This window comes from Dermacentor albipictus, chromosome 2 (genome assembly GCF_038994185.2).
Source record: "Dermacentor albipictus isolate Rhodes 1998 colony chromosome 2, USDA_Dalb.pri_finalv2, whole genome shotgun sequence".
NCBI classification, from domain to species: domain Eukaryota; kingdom Metazoa; phylum Arthropoda; class Arachnida; order Ixodida; family Ixodidae; genus Dermacentor; species Dermacentor albipictus.
The window spans coordinates 105,516,415-105,538,352 of NC_091822.1; the positions used below are offsets into that span (position 1 = coordinate 105,516,415).

Below are 21,938 nucleotides of genomic sequence, written 5' to 3' on the forward strand. Positions count from 1 at the left end.
AGGAAGAGGCAAAGAAAGTTTCACTTTAAAATACACGCCTCTTTAGATCTCAGAATGTGTATGATACTACAGCATGATCCATTTAAAGGGAGACTATAGAGAAAAATAATTTGAGCTGGCTGTTGGTAAATTACGTTGTTACAAAACCAAAAAAGCCACTTCTACCACGAGAGGAGGTTCAGTACGCCACAAAGGATGCAAGAAAGATGGGTGGTGATCACTGCCTTGAAGCTTCCGCATCAGCTTGGCATAATGTCATCAATTTTGACGATGATGTTCAGGCCTAGTTAACATTTTATCAGCAAAGACTGACTACAGTTATTCTAAATGTGCCAAAGATTGAACTCAGCAAGTTTCAAAATCTCGTACTGAGCCACAGCAGCCCAAACATGAAAAAGATGCTTTGAATTCCACAATGTCACCCTGAAGTACTAGTGCCAAGGTTTCAGAGAAAAATTTTAAAAATTCTCTTTTATAGTGTTAAACCTCTCACCTCAAAATTAATGAAATTAGTGTTTTGAAAGAATGCTTTATCAATCTAAACTTATGTAGTGCTTCTCTTCAGTTGTCACTGCAAAGTCAAGGTGCGGCTTGCTTACACTGTTGGCGTAGCCTCATGGACTCAGCGTGGCTGCGATCTAAAGCGTCCTGTAGCTGACGACACTTCGACTGGTATTTGCTCAGGCTGCTTTCCAGTGTCGACGTCTGTGTCAGGTTTGTGCCACAGCAGATGCCGTCCTTGCCCCGGCCACCCCACAGCTTCTGCACAAGTGCCAGTGGCAAAAAAGCAGGACCTCTCTTTCACCAAGAAATTCTGAACATGAACACATTGTGAATTGGATGAAACAGTGAATATTAATTTCCCTGTTACGAGATTTGTTCACGGATGGAAAAGTTTATTTCTGGTGATTTAGGTTTCCTGAATGAAAGATCTGGCCACTGACCAAATCAAAATAGAAATCTTCTGATGCCTCAGGTTATGAACGAAGCAAGAGTTATATACAAAACAAGTATTCCATACAGAACCCTTGTTTCATACCAAATTCTTGTTCCATGTGGAACCCTCATGCTGAGGAAACCTTCCACAGGGAACAAGAATGAGGAATTCCCTATGTAACACAAATCCTAAGATCTATGTTTTGACTTGGTCGGTTACCTAATCTTTCTATCATGCTTTTCCCTGACCGGACAGTTTTCCACCGAATGCATGATTTCTTTTATTTTCTTGTGCACGCCTAACACACAAGCTTGCAAAAGTGATGTTACACTGGGCCTCTTTGTAGCCCTTAAAGTGACATGTCATTGTACGCATTTCCATGACATCTTTCATGCAAATACGCAGGAGATGAAATCCCTGTGCTGTGTTGCATGCACGAACATGCTATCAGGTGCAAGGGTTCAGAGGGCTGGAAGGAAGACGGGAGAGAGGCGTGCGGAAAAGGCTGGAAAATGAGTGCGCGGAAGCTGTTGGGGCCATCGTTCAGCGGCTTTAATTTCTCGTTTTTCTTTGTTCGTTTCAAGGATTTCACATTTCACTACCTTTCAGCATGGACACCCAGCAGCCAGACTTCATCATTATAACCGATAATGTGGCATCGGGGCATTGTAGTAGGCTGTCTACTTCACCATGGAAAACATACAAAAGTTGACGGTGCAGCAGCTTCTCATTGTTATAACCGATATATTGTTAACACCGGTATCGTTATAAGTGGGTTCGACCGTATAGGATATAACAAAGGTGCTTTAGTGCAGTATGCGACTTTGTTACAACAACACTCAATTGTAACAGATACCACTGCATAAAGAGAAATGTGCAGCTTAGAAGAGGTGTGATGAGTTGGCCCCCAATTGAACAATGTAAGCTCCTAGGAGATTGTTTTCAATGCACCCCTAAATTTTCTTTGCATCTGTGACTGTGCACGTGTTCGTGGATGTGCATGCACATTAGGCTTGCTCCCATATGAGCTGTGCAGTTACAGCAACTGCCATCCATTTCACATGATGACAATGAGTACAGAGATCAGTAGGCCCGACTCACGCACCACAATTACGACCGGCAATTCAGCTAATAACACAGTGTGGAAGCAGCCGAGTAATGGCGTTTAAAATTATACATTGCAGTTCTGTGATGTTTTTTTGTAGTATACACTAGAAAAAGAGACACAGGAACTAGGAAAACACAAGAGCCAAGATATCGTATATACTCGTGTAATCGCCGCAGGTTGTTTTTTTTTCCCCGAGATTGGGGTGTAATATAGGGGATGCCGCTATTACACAGAGAAAAAAACATGTTTTGTTTCCGTAAATATTTCCAGAGGTACTTGCCGTTATTGAACTACACTATTCGCTTGTGCTGATTCTGGCTATTCTTGGCTATTCCCGTAGCATGTCACCTGCCGGCTGGAATAAATGGTGATGCACCACAGACTAGCGACGGCAGCGTCTTGGAGGCAGCCGCTAAATCTCAAAAACTGCACTTTTGCTACCTGAAGGCGCCGAAAACTTGGCACGGCTGCCTTGTTTTGATACTGAATAAAAACAAAAAAAGTTGCTTCGGAATTCTTGCACCACATAACAGATAAGGTGCCACCTTTCTCCAAAATCAGAGGTGCGGCTTATACATGGGTGATTTTTAAATATACTTCTTGAGGTGTTTTTTTTTTTTTACAAAGTTCTGGATGTGGCTTTCATCCCATTGCATGAGTATATACGGTATCATATCACAGAATGGAGACAGTGTATTCTAAACTTGAAATTTGTTTACTGCGTCAAACCTGGCCGTCAAGGCTCAATATCTTGTATTGATGTTACTGGGAGATGTTATCACTATCATCACAACTGACGACTATAAACATTCTGTGTGTTGAGTAATACAGCCACTAGCTTAAGGCGATGAGGAAAAAGTCAACCCACGAGGGGCGAGTTGATGGAGACTGACCTGTAAAGAGGAGCCACTAGAGTAAGCTCACACACAGGTAAATGATACTAGTTCAGTCAGCTATGGTACACTTGCTCAGTAAAGTCTGCAGTTCCTCTGTGGCATGCTATATTTATGTGAGCGTATTGGCCAAAATACAATGAAATAGAATGCTTATGAGATTTGTGGTAGGACTGCATATGTCTAATATGGCAACCAGAAAATCGCAACATCCACGACATACCTGTGGGTTTTCAGTGTTTTTTGTTTTGTTTTTGTATTTTTCTTGTGGAGAGGTGATGCCATGCCTCATCTCTGCCTCTGAAATGGTGGTCGCGATGCAGAAGTGATGCTCAACCAGTGGTGTGCGCGAGTCATGCCTACAGATGTGCTCTGTCATCATGAGAATACCTGGCAGTCATTGCTGGTAAGGTGTTTACGGTAAGTGTGTAGTGACCCCAGACAGCATATCAGCTCTCGTGTGCAGCATCAGAAGCTCAGTGCTCTAAATAATGAACGCCTAAAGCAGCGACATAGGCATGGAGCACAGCCAGAATGCTTCGGTGTTTTCTGTGCTGATGTCCTACTTACCCACATAGCCTGTATATGGCGGCAAAAAAGAAAGAAAGGTGAAAATAAAAGCACACCACGCTTTCTATCAATTTGAGCTGAACGACTAACACTGCTGCAACTTTCTTTTTTTTTTTACTGTAATATATAGAAGTACTGCGATATAAGGCTAACATGTCTTTGCACATACCTGTAGTCCTAATGTTAGAAGTGCCCCTTTGATAAAGTCACAAGCATTCGCACGGTTGATTTGTTGATAGAGAGAGCTCTAAAATGAACCTTGGAAATGTTTCACTCACAGCATGCCTAGCATGCTATTCTGAAATAAAATTATATGCACAGTACGTGTCACAGACATACAACAGGCCACATGAGAGACACCATAATGGGAGGCTCAATTCATTATGACAAAACATTAGAGACAATGGCACGGGAAAAACCGACAACGCAAAGCACTAACTATTAATTGAGCTTTTTCTATTGAGCCGCACAGTACACAGGGTGTCCCACGTAGCTTGTGCCAAAATTTAAAATTATGCGAGTGTCTTGTTGCTAGACGGAACCAAGGCATTGTTGTTTACTATTGCTTGGAACAAGTAAGAGAATTTTTTGGTATTTTGCCTAGTTGCATAATTTGTTGTTATTAATTATTTAACTTCTCAGTTATCATATTCAAAGCAAAATTGTCAATAAGAAAATTGTAGACCATCCTGAAAAATTCCCAAATCCAGCTTTCTGTTGCTTAATACATGCTACATAGACGTTTCTTCCAAGCGTGAAAGAAGCCTGCGAAAAGTCCTGCAGGACTAGTCGTGCCACCCATTTTTGTCTAAAAGTAAATGTAACAGAAATTAACATATATATATATATATATATATATATATATATATATATATATATATATATATATATATATATAAAAATGGCTGTGGCTTAGCTAAGGTTAAGCCCAGGATGCGAAGCATACTAGCCTTTATTTTAACGCGACAGCGTTAAGGAGCTCGTGTCGCAGAAAAGCCGGTGTCGTCGGCGTCGGCTCAGGCGTGCGGCGCTTGCTCAGGCGCACATTTCGTTGTCGCGCCGAACGCTGCGTTGCTCGACGCGCACCGCGTCCGATGCGGGGCGCGACGCCGCGAGCGACGGCGGGAGTTGGAGCGCCGGTTCTCCTCTGTCGTGACGTCACGGTGTCACGTGATTTCATGGTCACCGCCGCGCCTGAGGAGCTGGGTTGAGCCCTCGTAATATGCTTCGCATAATATATATATATATATATATATATATATATATATATATATATATATATATATATATATATATATATATTTCAATTCTTTCAACCGTCTTAAAAATGGTCTTCCTGTGTCATTAAGAAAAATGGGAATTAGAATAGCCACTTTGAAAGCTAACATGTAAAACATCTTTTTTTTACGCACTGCAAGAATAGGTCAAGCTTGACTTCGAAAGCAAATAAAATGTGCCTTAACACCAAACACTGGGCAGGACTCACCTTTTTCTTTTTCTCCATTTCGGTGACCTTGGCTTGGAGGAAGTTGATCAGCTTTGTCTGTTGTGCGATGGTCTGGTTCAACTTCATGATTTCAGTCTCAGCAAAGCTCTGCAGCACAAAAAGCAGGACCTTTCAGTCATGGCAGAAGCTGGCGAGAGAGGCCCGAGCTTGGGCCAGGATAACGCAAAACTGTTCCAATCTGTTTTTGTTCCGAATCTGCCATTAGCCCTCCGTGATAAGTTGAAATGGCTTATCATGGAGGGCTATCTATTCGCAGTCCTACATAGGGGAGAGCTATGTTCGTATGCATTTATGCTATAAAAACATTCATTTATGATATGATATGACAACATTGTACGCCTACGCTGTCTTCAGGTTTAGTGGTGCAATTGATTATAGCATTTCAAATTAGTGCTTTCTCCTCGGTTTTCAGCATTTTCCTGCTGTAGTTACAGAAAGTCGCACCAGGACACTTGCACCAAGATGAACCTGCGAGATAGCGAGTGACTCATCGTGGCAAACAAAAAGTCCAACGACAGGGCATGAAGACATGTGTATCCTTGAACTGCTGTCCCGCCTCTGTGCTGTTACTTCACCAGGACGAGTGGGCAATGTTCGGAGACTTGCCTTCTGTCCGTCCATGTCGCTCTCCACTTTCTCCAGGTATTGCAGGGTCTCCCTGTGGGTGTTCTCAAACTCTTCCAGGTCGCGGCTCAACTTCAGGTTGCTGGCCTTCAGGGATGCAATGGTCGTAATGTGATGGGATGCCTGCAGTGACAGTTGGCCACATAGGCAAAGAGCAAGACCACTTAGGCTTGAAACAAAGCAGTGGTTAACAAGAAAAGTCTAAAGCTAAGAAGCCGAAGTGCAGAAAACAAGCACGTGATCTAAAGGCCATACATACCGTAAAAACCTGCATATAATGCAGTAGACTTCAGTTAATTAACTTTTTTCGCTTCATTTGGTCCTGACTGAAAGTCCTGGCCGGCGCCCATACATTTGTACGTACCGATCTGCATCCACCCACTTGACCCCTATGGTGACCTCGACAGTGACCTCTTTAGTGGCAGCGTCTATCTTAGTGGAGCTTAGGGGGCAGTGTTGAAAAGATGTCATCTCCCACAAAAACGCTGATTTTCGGCCTGCCCCAAGAAGATTTTCAAGTTAAAACAGTTGCTCACAACGAATGATTACTGTATTTATCCAATCCTAACGAACACCTTTCTTTTTATAGGAAAGATACGAAATGAGATGCAATTGGATCCGAAATCAAAACTGCCTTTGTGGCATTCACAACAGCCTACCGTAAGAGCCAAGCCTAGCCAACGTCATAATTATTACCACTACTAGATGGTGACAGATTAAATTCTTGCGATGCACAACAGTGGCGGCGCACCGCTTTAGTTTTTTATTACAAAAGCTAATTCACAAGATAAATTATTTTACATGCTAATGTAGTGGCAACAAGTCATGCCTTGCATTTTTTTGCCATTCCAGAGAATTTCACGCGTTGCAGGACAAACTAGCAAAGTGGTTAGTCTAGGCATGGGCCACCAACCCATTTACAATTGTTACGGAGCCGCTTGATAAAGCGAGAACATCAAACATACAATGGACTGTACGGAGGACATGCTGCGGTTGATAGACAGCAATACAGTGTTGTGTGGAGTGATGACGCCGGTCATTAGGTCTAAATAAATTCTGTGAAGGTAAGGTTCGTTGGTTTCATTCTAAAAAAATGAGGTGCGCATTAGACTTCTATTTTGTTTAGGAACTTTATTGTCATTTCTTTGTTAATTATTCATTTGGACACATTGAAAGCGGGAGCACATTCACCTCTGGGGCGCTTTAGAATTGGAGAAACACTGCCAAATTAATCAGCAGTATATTTCGGCATTTTTTCTGCATCCTGTGTAATTGGACCTGCCAGATAGTTTGATTAATTTTATCGGTACTTTCAGAATCAAATTAAGGGGCGTCAACTGTGCAAGGCTTCTTTTTTCTTTTTCCAGAATTTGACATGCACAGTCTCTGTCTCCTATTATGTTTGGGTACCAAAGTTTTCCCCACTATTCTGAGCACTTAGCCACATTTTCAGTTTTGAAACGTGGTGCAAAGTAGCAAGCACCATTTGGCATCATCATCATCAGGAGCGGTGATGGAAGTTGCAATGCCCGTGCATCCCTGCTGTGCCGAAACATTTGCCAAAACCTGCATAATGGACACCACAGCAGTGACCATGCTGTATGCCATCGCATTTCCCGATTGCTGAGCGTCACGACGGCAGCACTATGGAGACAGCAAGCAGAGAGCTATTTTGACTGCTGAAACTACCAGCAACAGCGCTGCGGCACAACAGTTCGTACACCTGTGATTTGGAGTTTCCACTGCTAGCTTGGAGCAGCCAGGGCTGGCAATGGAAAAAAAAAGTCGTTTGGCACTTGCAGCAGTAAGGAATTTTTTGGCAAGGTCCCAAGAAAGGAGCTTTCCTAGAAATCGAAGACACTGGCAGCCCATGTAAAGCAGCAATGCTCTCTGCATCCTGCAGTGTATATTGAACTACTGCACCGAAATGTGCTGGAAATCACTATTAAGAAAAAGTAATGATTGTAATGATATATGAATGACATTGCATAGTTAAGACACTTTTGCCACGCTTCATGCAACATTTTAAACAGAACATTGCTATATGTGCACGACATATAGCAATGGTATAACATCGCCTTCATTGATCCCCACCAGCGGCCACTCGTGCCTTCATTTCGTTCACCGCAAGCAAGCTACCTGAAGCACTTTTCCAGTACTCAAGGTATGGAACGCATGCGTTACTTATGTGTATTTTACAATAATTTTATTGTCCTCATTCATTTAGAGCAGTATAGCATTGCCATGCTTGCCTGAGGCCAGTAGGCACAGGGTTACCTGTTTTATGAGCCGCCCTAACTTCTCACTATGTCAGTGCGCATCCATAGTGCGCATCCTTTAGGTGCGAACTACTGAATGCCCTCCGACAATACATCCTCTACATATAGCGAGAATTGATGAGATGGCAGTGCTGCTTTAATAAAGAAATATTGTAAAGGTAGAGTAGATGTTTGCGATATATATGATATGCAGAAAGAGCTTTTTTTTTTTTTGCCTTACTACAGTCCTAAAATTACCCATCATATCGTATTTTTATTACATATAAAGAATAACATTAACTTTGGTTGACCTAAATAAAGAACGGCAATCAGTGGCTCAAACAGAGATACATGATACGATCTGATGTCTAAACTGGCGAGCAAATTATTGTGCCAACAGCCGTATCCAAGAAACTCCCTCAAACTTGTTCATCGTGATGGGCTCTGCGCATCCTGCCACATGTCTCGTGCTTCAGAGGCCAACCGAGGCTCACCAGGCTGCATTACGCGGTACTATCACCTGATAACCAGCAATGATTTTGTCAGCGGCAAAACCACTGTGGCAGACAAATAAGGCCCGACAAAATTGGGAAGATTCCACGTGAACTATCAGACTCGGAGAGAGCTTCCCTGAAGCCTGGTTAATGTCGTTTGTAAGGATTACATGGATGCCAGCTATGATTGCAGGGTGATCTGCTCCGTACCTCTTCCTTTATGGCGACCATCTCCTGCTGGTAGGCGGCTTCCCTGCGCTGCCAGGCCTTAGCTGAAGCCTCGTATGTGCCCAGCTGGCGCCTCAGGTCGGCCATCTGGTCACTCAGCTCCCGCAGGAGGGCCTCCCGCTCACGCAGGTGGCCCTGGAGGGAGTCCAGGGCTGCCTCCGCCTCCTTCTCGCCCTGCACACGATCCTGGAGCTGTTCCTCCAGCCGCTGCCTGCATCAAGTGAACGGGCTCCATCCTATGAAACTTCCATGTGCACTTTTTTTATTATATCTTTTAACTTTTTTAAACAGTATCAGGCCATCTTATTAAACATGGCAAACCCAGTGCCTTGACTCGGCACACCCTCTAGCAGCCCTCAACTTAAAGTGTGTTCCTTAACCTCTCCACTGAATGTGTCCTTCATTGTGCAACTGATCAGAGATGCACAAGAACATTTGTGGATGTACCCTTGACATACACAAAATTAAGATCTTCTTAGAAGATGCTTGCTACATGACAAAAAAATTAGGCGCCCTTTCAATGCTGCTGCATTTGTTAGGCATGCAAGATGGCTAAGGAATGAGGTGCAAGCGGCTTCGTGGAGAATGTTGCTGGCTGCACTGATTAAAAGAGCCACTTTTATTAATTGAGAATGTTCCCGGTTCAGTGTACTCCCCAGAAACGTAGCTGAAATAAGTACAGCCAAACCTCAATATAACGAACACAGATATACTGAATTCTCAAATATAACAATGTAAATGTAAAATTTGGTTGGCCACAACTTATTCCAAAGAGTATCCTACTGCTATAGCAAAACCCAAAGTGCATGATATGGCATGATATCACTTATAGCGAAATGAATATTTGTTCACTCTCAGCTCAAGATATGCATTCCTGGGAGCAAAAGTGTGAAGTACTACTCGGCAGGAGCAACTTCAAAGGGCACACGCTGAATGTGCATGTGCACGTTTTGGTCAGCGGTTTTGGCTTGATTGGCCTGCAGCGGGCAAACCAGTGAAGCAATCTCGTGTGATCACAGTGACTGCCACGTTGTGTACCGTTAACAACTGTGCAAGTGCCTTGTAACTTAGCATTGTTGATGTGCCACGTATAAGCACAGCAAGCTGGCGACGGGCCATCGAAATTGGCTGGAAACCGTTTTCTGGCTCATCAGAAGGCATCACGCTTGCATTTCTTTCACATAGACCTGTTCGTGAATTGTTCAAACTAGCATTTACGCTTATAACGAATATCCAATATAACGAAGGTATTCTCATGTACACTGCGACTTCGCTATAACAAAGTCTCACTGTACAGTCAACGACCAATTTTCTGGACGCCTGATTTTTCGGACATACCCGATAATTCGGACACCTTTGCCACGTACCCCATAGAGTCAATGTATAAGAACATCCGAAATTTCAGACGCAAGAAAACCTTTACTGTCAGATTTTCCAGACTTTTTGCCATGACCACAGGTCCAAAATAGTATTAATCGAAGCCACCACCGCTGCCATTTTGATTATCTCGCACACAGATCCACTGGCAGCCATAGCCACCACCGTGGCAGCACTATGCCTAGCTTCTTCGAACTTCGCTGCCAACCGTCTTGCTGTTTGGTGCCATGTTTTTTCCTTAAGACAATTCACCACTGTTAGCAATGGTACTGACTCCGCCTTTGTAATCCTCGCCAATGGCTTCGAAGCTCGGAAGGCATGACGCATTGCATAATGACAGTTTACGAAAATCGAAGTTACGAAGTTAAGTGGTGAAGCATACGTGAAGTATTGCAGTGAGGCATGCCAAGAGTAACAAGGGGCAATTGTCACGGGGAACTGTACGTACTCCTTAATTATAGACGCGTGCAGGGGTGCACGCATGTATAATTAAGGCCCAATCACAGCGCAAGTGCCGATATGCCTCATTAGTCTACTGGCAGTCCTTCAGAGCTATTTCGAACATGCCTGTGGTGATTTGAACCCTTGAGGCCAGTAAAAATCCTGCATTGATTTTTTGGACGTTTTCGCCACCCCTAGGGTGTCCAAAAAATCAGAGTGACTGTAATTTTCATTTATGAAATAAATAAACCAGCTCAGCCAGAACCGGTAATTCTGTAAAGAGAACCACTGCAATCTCCATTCTGTAACAGCCACCAGCCAAGCTTGAAATAAATGCTATTCAAAAAAAATCCTGCTGCATGCTGCTTGAGTCAGAGCAATATCGCCACTTCATCATCTCATAACAGTGGCCACAGGAAGCTTGCCATTTAATCTGTCAAGTACTACCACATACATCTTCATTGTGTGTTTTGCAAATGCTGTGAAATGTTTGCAGCTACTCATGCCGATAAAGGATAAGTTTTGAAGATGCCTCTGCATTTAAATTCTGAATTCAGTGTGCGAGATGCGTTCTGTTCTGCAAGAAGCTGAATCTCTCACATGAGCCAAGTCAAATTCAGAAACTCTGCATAAGAATCAGCTAAAGCACAGCTCCCACACTAGCCACCAAAGCCTGGCAAATGCTGGCAAGAAAAAAATTTATGAGAGAGCTTAAGTAGAGAAGTTTCAAGTGATGGGAGACGTACTTGCTAGTCTTCGCCAGCAACAGGGACTCCTTGAGCTCAAAGATCTTCTTGTTGAGCTTGTCCACGGTTTCCTTGTGCGCCGCCCTGCCACAAAGCCAACAGTTAGCAAGACTGTGCATACTGGCGATGCTATGCTCCTGGAGTCACTACCTGGAGCGATCACTCTCAACGTTGTGAAGAAAATTCATAGGTGGCCCCATTTCCTATCACCATGCTAGTCTTCACTGCTGTTAGGGGCAATGCTCAGTTGTGATACAGACTTACACATTTCTGTCATCATCATCGACATCATCATAATTTCTTTTCCTAGCTTTTTCTCTCCAGTGACAACAATGAAATCCTATGAATATTCCATGGACACCCACTGCCAGGGCATGGATATCCTAGGAATATGTACAATACGTCCCGTGGATGACCTCGCGTTACCCTCACATGACCATTTGGCTGCATTTTCCGTGCCCTGCGGACACCCCTTACACGTCTGCAAGGGACATCATGGGGACATGCTGCGGACATATGCCAGTGCCTCTTGCACAGCGTTTGTCATAATGTCTTTTACGGTCGCACCCCACGCTGTGGGACAGGTACAATGGGTAGAGCACCCATGCATCAAGAACAGATACATTTTGTGCACACATTACGTGTGCACAAAATTCTAGGCCTTTCGCCAAGCACAAGTGGCTTATTGAACTAACCAAAGTTCTCAAAGTAATTTGTGCCGCAAAATTTGTAAAGTATGACGTACACACAAGCTGAAGACATGATGTTTTCGCATTGTAATTCGAGCTTGAGAGAAAACATAATTCTCTTACGAGGAAACTCAAAGACAAAGTTTCAACTTGAGAACATACCCACCACGTATGGCGAAAAAGGTCCATATAAGACAACCGTGAGACATTCGTGGTAAGATGTCCAAAACTGGGTGCCCGGCAGATGACCTATTTGTGTACGAATTTGTGCACCGACAATGGGACATGATTCGGATGCCCTACGGATGAAGTGTTTTCACTAGGCCCAGCATAGAGTAGCAGGCCAGAGCAAGCTATAGCTCAGGCCCACCTCTCTGCCTTTCTGTAAGTATTTTCTCTTTCTCTCCACATTTCGGTCTCCAGTGCTCGAGCACTCTGCAGCAGAGCGCTCCAGCCCTTGGGAGAAAGAGAGGTGGCACACCATGGGAGAAAGAGAAAGAGAAGTAACACAACAGCTATGAGATGCAATGTATCAGGCTCTGTACTGTGTGTCATACAAGTCCTTTTGGCTTCTTTTGTTCATGAGCATTGTCTCCCAAAATGGCCAGCAGTGCCCACCTATACGTTTCTTTGCACTGTAATGTGCTGCTTCCCCGTTCTAGACAGAAGTGTGGATGTCTCCACAGCTTATGTAACCTTTTGTACACAGCCTGCTGAAAATGCTCTATGTGGCATGTGGGCAGAAGACTTGTAGTAGCGTCAACAAATTCCCTTTGCTGTAAAGCATTCCTGCAGGACGTTATGGCACTTTAAAGTTTCGCCAACAACTATCATTTCTGCAGCAGGGGGTGAACAGAGAACGCCAATTCACCCTTACGTGCAATGAAGCAGCAGCCAGGCATGCTTCAGAATTAATTCTCAATGGAATTCAAGTTCAAGGTCAGCTGTAGGAGCACCTACCAAGACAAATTGATAACATTTGCAAGACAAGAAACCCATCTCTTCAACACTAGTAGAACAGGGGCATAAACGTGACACATTTTTAAAAGTTGCTCTCAGTGGCAGCTATGCACCTCTCAGGTGGTGCATTAATGAACAAATTGAGGGGCAATGGAAAGAGCAGTCACCATTGAGCTTTGTACTCGTCATTCTTTCTGTCAGCCTCAGCCAACTCCCTTTCATAGCCGACCACCTGCTTGTCCAACTCCTCACAGGTTTCCTTGAGCACTTCAAGCGTCTGCAAAAAGAGCCGGAAAAGTATGTGCAGTATTTTACTTAAAGGTCTGACAGGCGAGTGAAACCTTACATAATAAGCCTGAGAACCACCAAGCAGCACTCATTCTCCTTTACATACTGACACCCCCCCCCCCCCCCCACAAGAAGAAAAGATGTAGCTGTGGACACCACATCTGCATAACTGGTGTCCACAAAGAGATGTGTTGTAGTATGGCTAGAAGCGTTTGCAGATTTCAGTGACAAACGCATCCTTCAGCCACCATTGTAGACCTTCCAGAGCAAGCCAAGGTTTTATTCAGCATTAAAACACGTTCAATCACAAGACACGAGACAACACGCTTGACCTTGTAGAAATGCGCCACAGTATGGTCACAGAATTGCAGCTAATTTTGGCAACGAATGCAGCCGTAACATCTATCTTCATCACTAGAAAAGTGCGCTAGAAGATGGGCGTATTCACTTTTTATAAATAACTTGTTGTTATGGTCAGCTAACGTACCAAGCATCTCCAAGCACTGGCTTGTATGAGGGAAATTTGTATGGATGTATGGATAGGTACCTCCAAAGCATAGAAAGAAGTTAACAGAGCTTCACTTTAAAACACCAGAACATAATAAGCCTGCTACAGAATGAATCTCACCATGTCTCACATACATAAAGCTGTCCCACATCCAGCAACACTAAACAGCATAGGTTTTCATGTAGCACCCACAGCCTTCATTGTGTTGATACAGGATAAAAATATAATTACATTATGTGTAACTATCAGGTCATCATTTAAAAAAATTCTGATGCCACATTTTTGCTTGCTCTACTTTAATGAGTAGCTCTGGACACAGTATCACAGAATGTGCCCTTTTTTCAATGTGATGAATGATAACTGACATTGTGGCTTATTGATTTGAAATCAATATCCTGTACACTGCTATGTAAAAAGCTTAAGCCTATACTGAGGTAATCACAGATGACGATGACCTCTCAGCATGCAAGAAAGCTGCACTGGCAGTTGGAGTATTTGTCTGCTAGCCACATACACACTAGGCCATGTCAACAAAGTCCATACTGTCATTGTCATCATTATCAAGTGAGATTCCGAGTGTTATTTTCAAAGATGGCGTGAGGAAAATACATTTCAAGTTTATTTCAAGCACAACGATTCAATATCCTGGCTTATGTAGTCGGGAATCCCTAATGTCCATGCTTAGACACCCCATATAAATTATTTGTCAAATCAAATTTCACCATCTGCTGCTTTTAAGCACACAGAACTGTCACTGTCAACGGCTGTGGCCACGAAAGCTTGGTGTCAGGCGCCTGAAATGTCACAACGCTCAATGAGTTTGACACATGGTGATGGCACATCTCCTCTGCATTCTATAGAGTTTAACATGAGAATCGCAGGAAGAGGTAGACTTGAAGTGACAACAGTCAGCCCAGTCGGACAACAGTCAGGCTGAAGCAAACGTTTCGTCAAGAGGACTTGTATTCATTAGGGCAATGACACTGATAAAGGCAAGTCCACCTGCCGAAACTTTGGCTCCACTGAAATCCCTCGTTCGACCACTCTTGAACGTTTTCAGAGAGTTTGAAACTTTCAATGGTCATTGCCTCTATATTAGCCACTGGAACACGCTCGTATGACACAGTTATTAAGCACCATGATGTGTTCCGTAAGGGCAGTGATAGGACGGCACCGATTGTCACAGCTTAGTAGCTATGCTGGAAGCGCTTGTGCTTCGATGAGGTCTCAATTTCCTATAGATTTCCTTGACAGCGCACTCATTAATGTAAAACTGTCCTCACGTAAGCTTGTGTGACAGGGGTAGAGTGAATTTCATGCCTCACCTTGAGCAGCTTGTCCGACTTGGCCTGTTCTTTCTTGAGCTCCTCTTCGAGCTCTTTTGAGCTGTTTAGCACCTGCGTGCGCACCTCAGCCTCACGCTGCGCTTCCAGTTGCAGCACCTGTCTCGTTCGAGGCCGCGGTTGTCATAGGGTTGGGATGGAGGTCAGGAAAAAAAAAAAAAAACGGGTAGAAGGGGATGGAGGAGTGGGAGTATGAAAACAAGAAGGCATGCAAAACCAAATGAAAAAAACGAAAGAAACAAATACTACAAGAGGACGGGGGCGCACAGCGAAGGACGAGCAGGCACTACAGCAACCCGTGTCATTCCAAACCAGAGAAACGATTTTAAGTTTCGTAAACGGCTCAGAACCAATGCACAGTATAACACACAAACGTACGCATAAAGATTATGTGGATAATAAATGATGCTGGTTTTTCAGAGCTCTCTTTGCATACATATGTATTTAATATAACTGATGCCATAAGTTTTCTGACGTTTTTGGTTCACGAGACGAGATTCTTTTTTTACACCAAAGCTGCATAGGGAAATTCCATGATTTTCATGTGACTGCAGTGGTGGCGTGATCGTACATGGTGGATCTGGCGCAGAAAGTACTAAGCTCAGATATAGTGAAGTGCCCAAAAATATTCACATATATAGCAAATAAATGGAACCAGATATATAGGGACGAGTTTGCAAAGTTTTGGGTAGATTCCTGGCATTCTCAAACCAGACCTGTAGGACTTCTGAAGGGTTCGAAAACTCCCATATACAGCTGCATTGGCTTTGATAACACCTCTATGTCATTTTTGATGGTAAGCTTTATGACATCTGAGCATGTTTGTAGGCAATCACCTGCCCAATAAATTGCTTACATGGATCCACAACATTTCCTTGCTCAAACATCTTAAAATGGGGCTCCTAAGCAAGAGCTCTGATGGCACCAGCAAAAAAGAATTTAAAGAATACCAGAAATGATAAAAAAATGTACACTATGGACACCGTCTTCAATGCTCAGGCTGCAAGCATTTTAACTTCATGCCACAAAATATGACCGGAACTAAAGACCACTTGTGTTTCAATTCACTATAAGGAATATTCAAGAACATGCACAACAACCAAAGCAAAATCAAAAAGGCACCATTTGGGTACATAAATATATATCGTAAAAAATAGTGCAGCTCCGTAAAGTTCTTTTCAAGGCCGACATCAAGAATGCTGGCCTATATAAAAGTAGGGAGCACCACAGTTAACTACTCAGAAATTGTATGCATGTATATTTGCATACTGAATTGACATATATATAATGCATAGCTAATCTACTCTGTGTGTATATGGCTACAAAAAGTGTACAAAACTGCGAGCTGCATCTCCTGTTCAGCACACAATAACCTGCACGGTTTCCAAAATATAGGTGTGTGCGCGCTGTATTTTCCAGGCACAAGAACAGGCTTACCAGGCACCACTGCACAAACCACGTGGCCAATAAACGAGCTACAAAAATAGCAGCAAGCGATAGCATCATCTCCACGACACGTGCTGTTATCCATTCCCAGTATTTAACCACTTATCCAAAAGGATTGTGCTTTGGACTGATAGTACGACAGCATGAAGAGCACTTTTGACTGAGCAACTTAGCATTCTTAGCATTAAACTTAGCACAGAGCAACTTAGCATTCTGCTCTGTAGCCACAATGCGTGATGAAAATGACTAAACTAATTTGTCTGGTTTGACAGTATACCTCTTCAAAGTTACTGTTATATACTCAATAAGTCGGATTTGTATCGTAAGTATGCAATGTCCCTTTCAAGGGAACTGTGGGCTTATAAAAATTATGTTGCTTCTTGCTACCAAAGCCTGCAACCGCTGATCGCAACAAGATTACAAAAAATTTTACAATGGCATCATAAAGGAATTCATTGTCTGTAGGTATAAAGGAAGATGCCATCAAATGATCTCAAACGAAACGAACGATGTTCCCTTTCGTTGAATACATAGATACATGTATTTCTGTATTACCAGTGCTTACCATCATCTGTCGTTCCTTACTTCGATGTCGCAGTAATTGCATCTGTCTGTGCACGATGTTCTTCTTTCCCACTATGTGCTTTTGTTCACATCATAGTATTAATTTCCCGTTGTAAGGGGAGATCTCGCGCTCTGTAGATCAATTTAGAGATCTGCTACTGCTTTTATGTTTGTATGAATTACGTTTTGGCATTTTACATGAAAATAAAACTGCAGAAAGAGAAAAATTTTAATTTCACGCAGGAGATAAGCACCATACCTGCAAATGCACACCATGCAAGACCAGCATAAAAGCAGTCAAGCACACGAAAGGGAAAAAAAAAATTGAAATCCAAGGAAGTTTCTGAGACGGAGAAATAAAATCATGCCTCCACTGTTCAATCAAGCAAAACATGACAGGAGGCAGAGCAATGCTAGACAAAAATGTAGTAGTAAAACATCAAAACCAAGGCTGTGGCATACAGTAGCTGCTCACAGTCGTAAGAAGGTTGGCATGGAGGAGGGTTGTCAGGTGAGGGCAAAGAGAAATCAGCAAGTGAAGCACCATCAGTGTGGGAAAGCTCCCTTTGTACACTATTCAACATCTCCAAAAACAGGGAAGGGATAAACCGGGCTTTCTAATTTCAAAGCCACAGTCACATTAATTTATAATGGACAAGCTAGTTGATGATGAGATGCCAGGCAAACAAATATATCGTAAAAATTCAACCAAGTAATGGGATCCAACCCCCTAAGGGGCCCCTAAACAACCCCTGACATTCTTTTCACCCCTTTCAAATAAACACAAACACTGTATACACAAAGCCGTGATGACCACCTTTGGTGGATGTGGGAAAGCTACGCAGCGCGGACTTGCCACAAATGCAAAAAACAATTATATTCTCCTCTTCTAGCGTTTTTGGTTCCTCTCTGTGTATTGTGATGTTGACAGGGTGAACGCTGTTGACTGGTTAGCCTACGATAACGTACGACTTCTTGTTTGTCTGGAAGCGTGCCTCCATGCAGTTGATGCAGTCGTACGCGTGCTCTTCCAAATTTGGTTGTTTGCTTGTGTGCACACATGTTGAACATTTCGGTTTGCGATTCGCACTACCTCAACGCTTGTGTTTCAAGTACACATTTAAAAAGTAAAGAAAATTTAAAAAGAAATTGTGCACTGTCCCGTGCGCTGTGAGGATCTATGTTATGCAAAGCATTTTGCAGGTACTTGGCTATCCAGCATTGTTTGGAATTCCAAAAAACAATACCAGGTGGACCTATGTGGCCCTGTAAATCAAGTAGTTGTGTGTGTATGTGTGTGTGCGACAAAAGCAGCATGATGACAACCACATTAAAGACAAGGCAGCAATGGCATGATTTCTGCACCAGCCATTTGACACAAGCCTAGGACATTGCGATTGCTGGGTTTTACATACTTAGCGGACGAGCATAAGTGAGAGAAGCATGGACTGCGATGTTATCAGCTACTACATGTTATACAATTGTATGTACATATGGCTTTCTGCGTGGTCTATGTTAAAATGACAACGGCATTTCTACTTCGGTGAAGAAATGTTAAACCATAATTAACTTAGATGATTAAGTCTCTACAAAGTTGAGCAGCTTCTATGTAGTGCAAGTTGCTACGAAGAAAGTAACGGGCAAAGTGGGCTTGCCCTGGATGTCGCGCAGTCTAATATGGTGCCTCAAAGTGTGAGCTGTCGGAAGGAAAGAATACGATGTTGGACCTGGAGGACAGTCCCAATTGCTGTACCCCAGATTTTTGGACCTTGCCGTTGGGTGCGGGAGTTGGCCGAGGTTGAGGAGGACTTTGAGATGAAAACTGGAGGTTTATTTACATTATTTACAGTGAGAGTACAAAGAAATTAACAGTCATAGAGTTGTCATTACAAGCCGGCAGCAACTTGGACGCTGCGGCCCGTGGCAAGAAGCTCGAAAGAGAAGAATGAAGGAATGCTTTCTTGCTGCTCCGGGTCTCTGGCTTTTAACCCCTTCGGTGTCTCGAAGCCACGTCACGTTCGGCCTATCGGCAAGCCCGCTCAGGTGGCGTCATTTTTGGCCAATGGCAGGCGCCCGTGCGAATGTAGGTCGCACCCGGCGCAGAGGGTCGCTCCTTGGGCTCCAATTGTCCGAGGGATTACTTGTCTGCGGTATTGCCTTCCCGGTCTGCAACTGCCGTTACAAGAGGCAGATGGGGTGTGATGGAATTGGGTATGACGCGATTTGATGTGGCCTGGTGAACTCGAAGGAGGCTCAGGGAAAGGTCCCGTATCTAACGACGACGAACTGACACAGGGCGCATGCACCGAGACAGTGCAGTCTAAAACGGTGCCTCAAGGCACGAGCAGTTACAAGGACAGAAGACAATATGGCACGAGATGCGCGTGTTGAGCATTTAAAAGAGCTGGCTGGCCTTTGAATGAGGGAAGCATGTATGCGATTCTGGCCTAATGGTTAGAGCACCCAGCCGCTATGCTTGATGGCAGAAACTCTATTCCCACATTGGCCACACATTACCTTATTTTCCCTAAAGTGATGTGGGACAGAAACCTACCTAGCGCAAAGTGCCAGGAATTAGGAAAAGAATGATTCTCATTAAAAGAAACGCATAATGCAAGTCCTTTTCCGGACCGATACGGTATCATGTTGCGGGCCTGACAATGTGCCTGTGGGTAACGGGGCCTCCTCTGTCTGTTTGCTTGCACTTTCTCTTTTCTATTTGTGTGGTGGGTTGTCAGGCTTCTAAGAATGTATTGTAAACAGAACAAGCAGTGATTACATATCATTCACAACACAGGGTCCATCATGGCACTGCTTCACAGGAGCATGGGGCATGGGCCAACATGCCAGCAACAGTGGGCAGCCGAAAAACACGGAATCGTGGTAACCGGATGGGGACAGTGTTTTGAAACAAAAATAAAAATGCACAAATGTGATGTTGGTAATGATGTGTCCGTGTGCCATTTTGAGGAGTTTAGAGGAGTACTCAGTGGGGAGAAGAGACAACTTGAGAGGATAGTACCAAAAGAGAGGGAGAAATAAGCGGTGGCCACTTCTTTGGTCCTTAAACACCTGTAACTGCTTTTATGGCATCGTTTAGAAAAAAAAGTCTTGCGGTGGCATGTTCATTGCAAACTCCTACACAAGTGCCACTATACAAAGAATAATTGGCTTCGGGGTGGTTTGGGGGCCCTTTAATGGATCTTGAAGACCTCAGCTTACCATGAGCGATCGTCACTTTTTAGCTATAACAAGCCCACTTTGTCTTGAACATGCACCAACTTTTTTAATCACTTGTTGCGTGCAAAGAAAACTGTTTCTTTGTGTGTATTTTTTACACAATGTAGACTGCATTGTATCATCATCGTTCTTAATGAATTAGATTTTATGAATTAGAAAAGGTAATTGCTGACTCACATTTACTTTCTCACTGTTTGAATCTGCAATTGATAACTTGACTAAATCCCGTTGTTGAGCAAAGCAACTACAGTCAACCAGCGATATTCAGATATGCCTGATAATTTGGACACTGAAAACCTTCACCATTTGATTTTTCTGATTCTTTTTCTGTGTCTACACATCTGAAATGGCCTTAATCGAAGGCACCATTGCTGCCATTTTGAGTATCTCGAAGCCTCTCACCAGAGCTCTCACATGCCAATTGCTGGCAGCCTTAGTTGTTTTATGCTGTTGTTAGGCCTAGTTGCCTCGATGTTCACTAAAGCTTCCTGCAGTTCGGTGCCGTGATTTAGTGCGTTATCGTTAAATCGCGCCAACATTCACAATAGAAAAAAAAAAATGACCCAATACAGTTATGCATATCTTTTTACGGTTTATTTGTTACCGGAAAACACGATGTTTCAGCACCGATGTTCAGTACATCACTAAACTGTGACTGTATGACACTGTTTTTTGGGCCGCTAGATTCTGTGTAAACAAGAAAATGCACAAGGTGTGCGCAATCTAGAACGGTAGCCGTCTGCCGTGACAGCTTCACCGCAATACTCGCCCGGCCGTCTCATGCGAAAACACTGGTGCGCACTCGGTTTCTCATTCCCGTACCAGCAAATTACCTCCTGGGTCATCGTACGGCGCATTCCTAGCTATTATTGCGACCAACCCTATTGCCACAAGCATCTCCACCTATCTGTTTCACAGCGCGTGAGGCTTAGTGCCGTTAGAAGTGTACTGCACGTTTTTAGTAGGCGATAATACAAGTGTGCTGCTGTTCCCTGCTGCCAGCAGCGCAATGTGGGTGTCACGTCGTCCTCCACTGGCATTCGGCCCACCAGATCAATTTCGTTTCGTCTTAAAACACTACATAATAGAAAAACAAGAAATGCATCTCAGGCCGCCAAAGCCCTACCAGCTCGATGTGCATCGGTGTCTCGTGCCTCATGCAGCAACAATTTGTGCAACGCTTCACATTACACAGATGTCAACTACAGTTGAGTTTGTCAATTTTTTTAGTTACTTCGGATCCTCATTTTCCTGGTTCGTACGTTTTTGATCACATTTTTTAAAGAAAGGTATGGGCCAGCTTCTACTGTATATGTTCTACTGTGCGTGTGTGTGTCACATGCACACACACACTCTCCCACACACAGTTGCACAATATATATATACTGCAACTGACGGTGGTCTGCTCCGGTCCCCCATCAGTTGCACTTTGCTCCTTGAAGAGGCGGGACATGTGTCAAGTGAGCTCCTGAACAACACTATGTAATGCGGTGGATGCAGCTTAAATCATGGATTCGGGACCTCAAAGAGGTGCGACGTAATGCTAATGCAATTCTCTCGCATTTGCTTTTAACTGGCCATGGAATTTTTTTCATTTAGAGAATTCACCGTTGTCGGCAATGGCGTTAACAGCAACAATGGTATATTGTGACATAATATGGCTCTTTGAGAAAGTCCACAGATTGGGAGGGTGTAATTACAAAATCACAACTAGATG

General features: G+C 43.6%; 1 protein-coding gene across 6 annotated transcripts in view; it reads right to left on the reverse strand.

Moving 5' to 3' along the window:
- LOC135919512 (citron Rho-interacting kinase-like) overlaps positions 1-21,938 on the reverse strand; it is a 134,292-nt gene that overhangs the window by 39,229 nt on the left and 73,125 nt on the right. For 4 of the 6 annotated variants that reach the window (XM_065453387.1, XM_065453388.1, XM_065453386.1 and 1 more), the window contains 7 exons: positions 14,954-15,070; positions 13,000-13,109; positions 11,184-11,267; positions 8,602-8,830; positions 5,622-5,762; positions 4,995-5,102; positions 600-762 (listed from right to left, as the gene is read on the reverse strand). In XM_065453387.1, the coding sequence (XP_065309459.1) occupies positions 600-762; positions 4,995-5,102; positions 5,622-5,762; positions 8,602-8,830; positions 11,184-11,267; positions 13,000-13,109; positions 14,954-15,070 (952 nt within the window). The remainder of the gene's footprint in view (positions 1-599; positions 763-4,994; positions 5,103-5,621; positions 5,763-8,601; positions 8,831-11,183; positions 11,268-12,999; positions 13,110-14,953; positions 15,071-21,938) is intronic. The other 2 variants (XM_065453390.1, XM_065453389.1) reach the window with 1 other exon arrangement.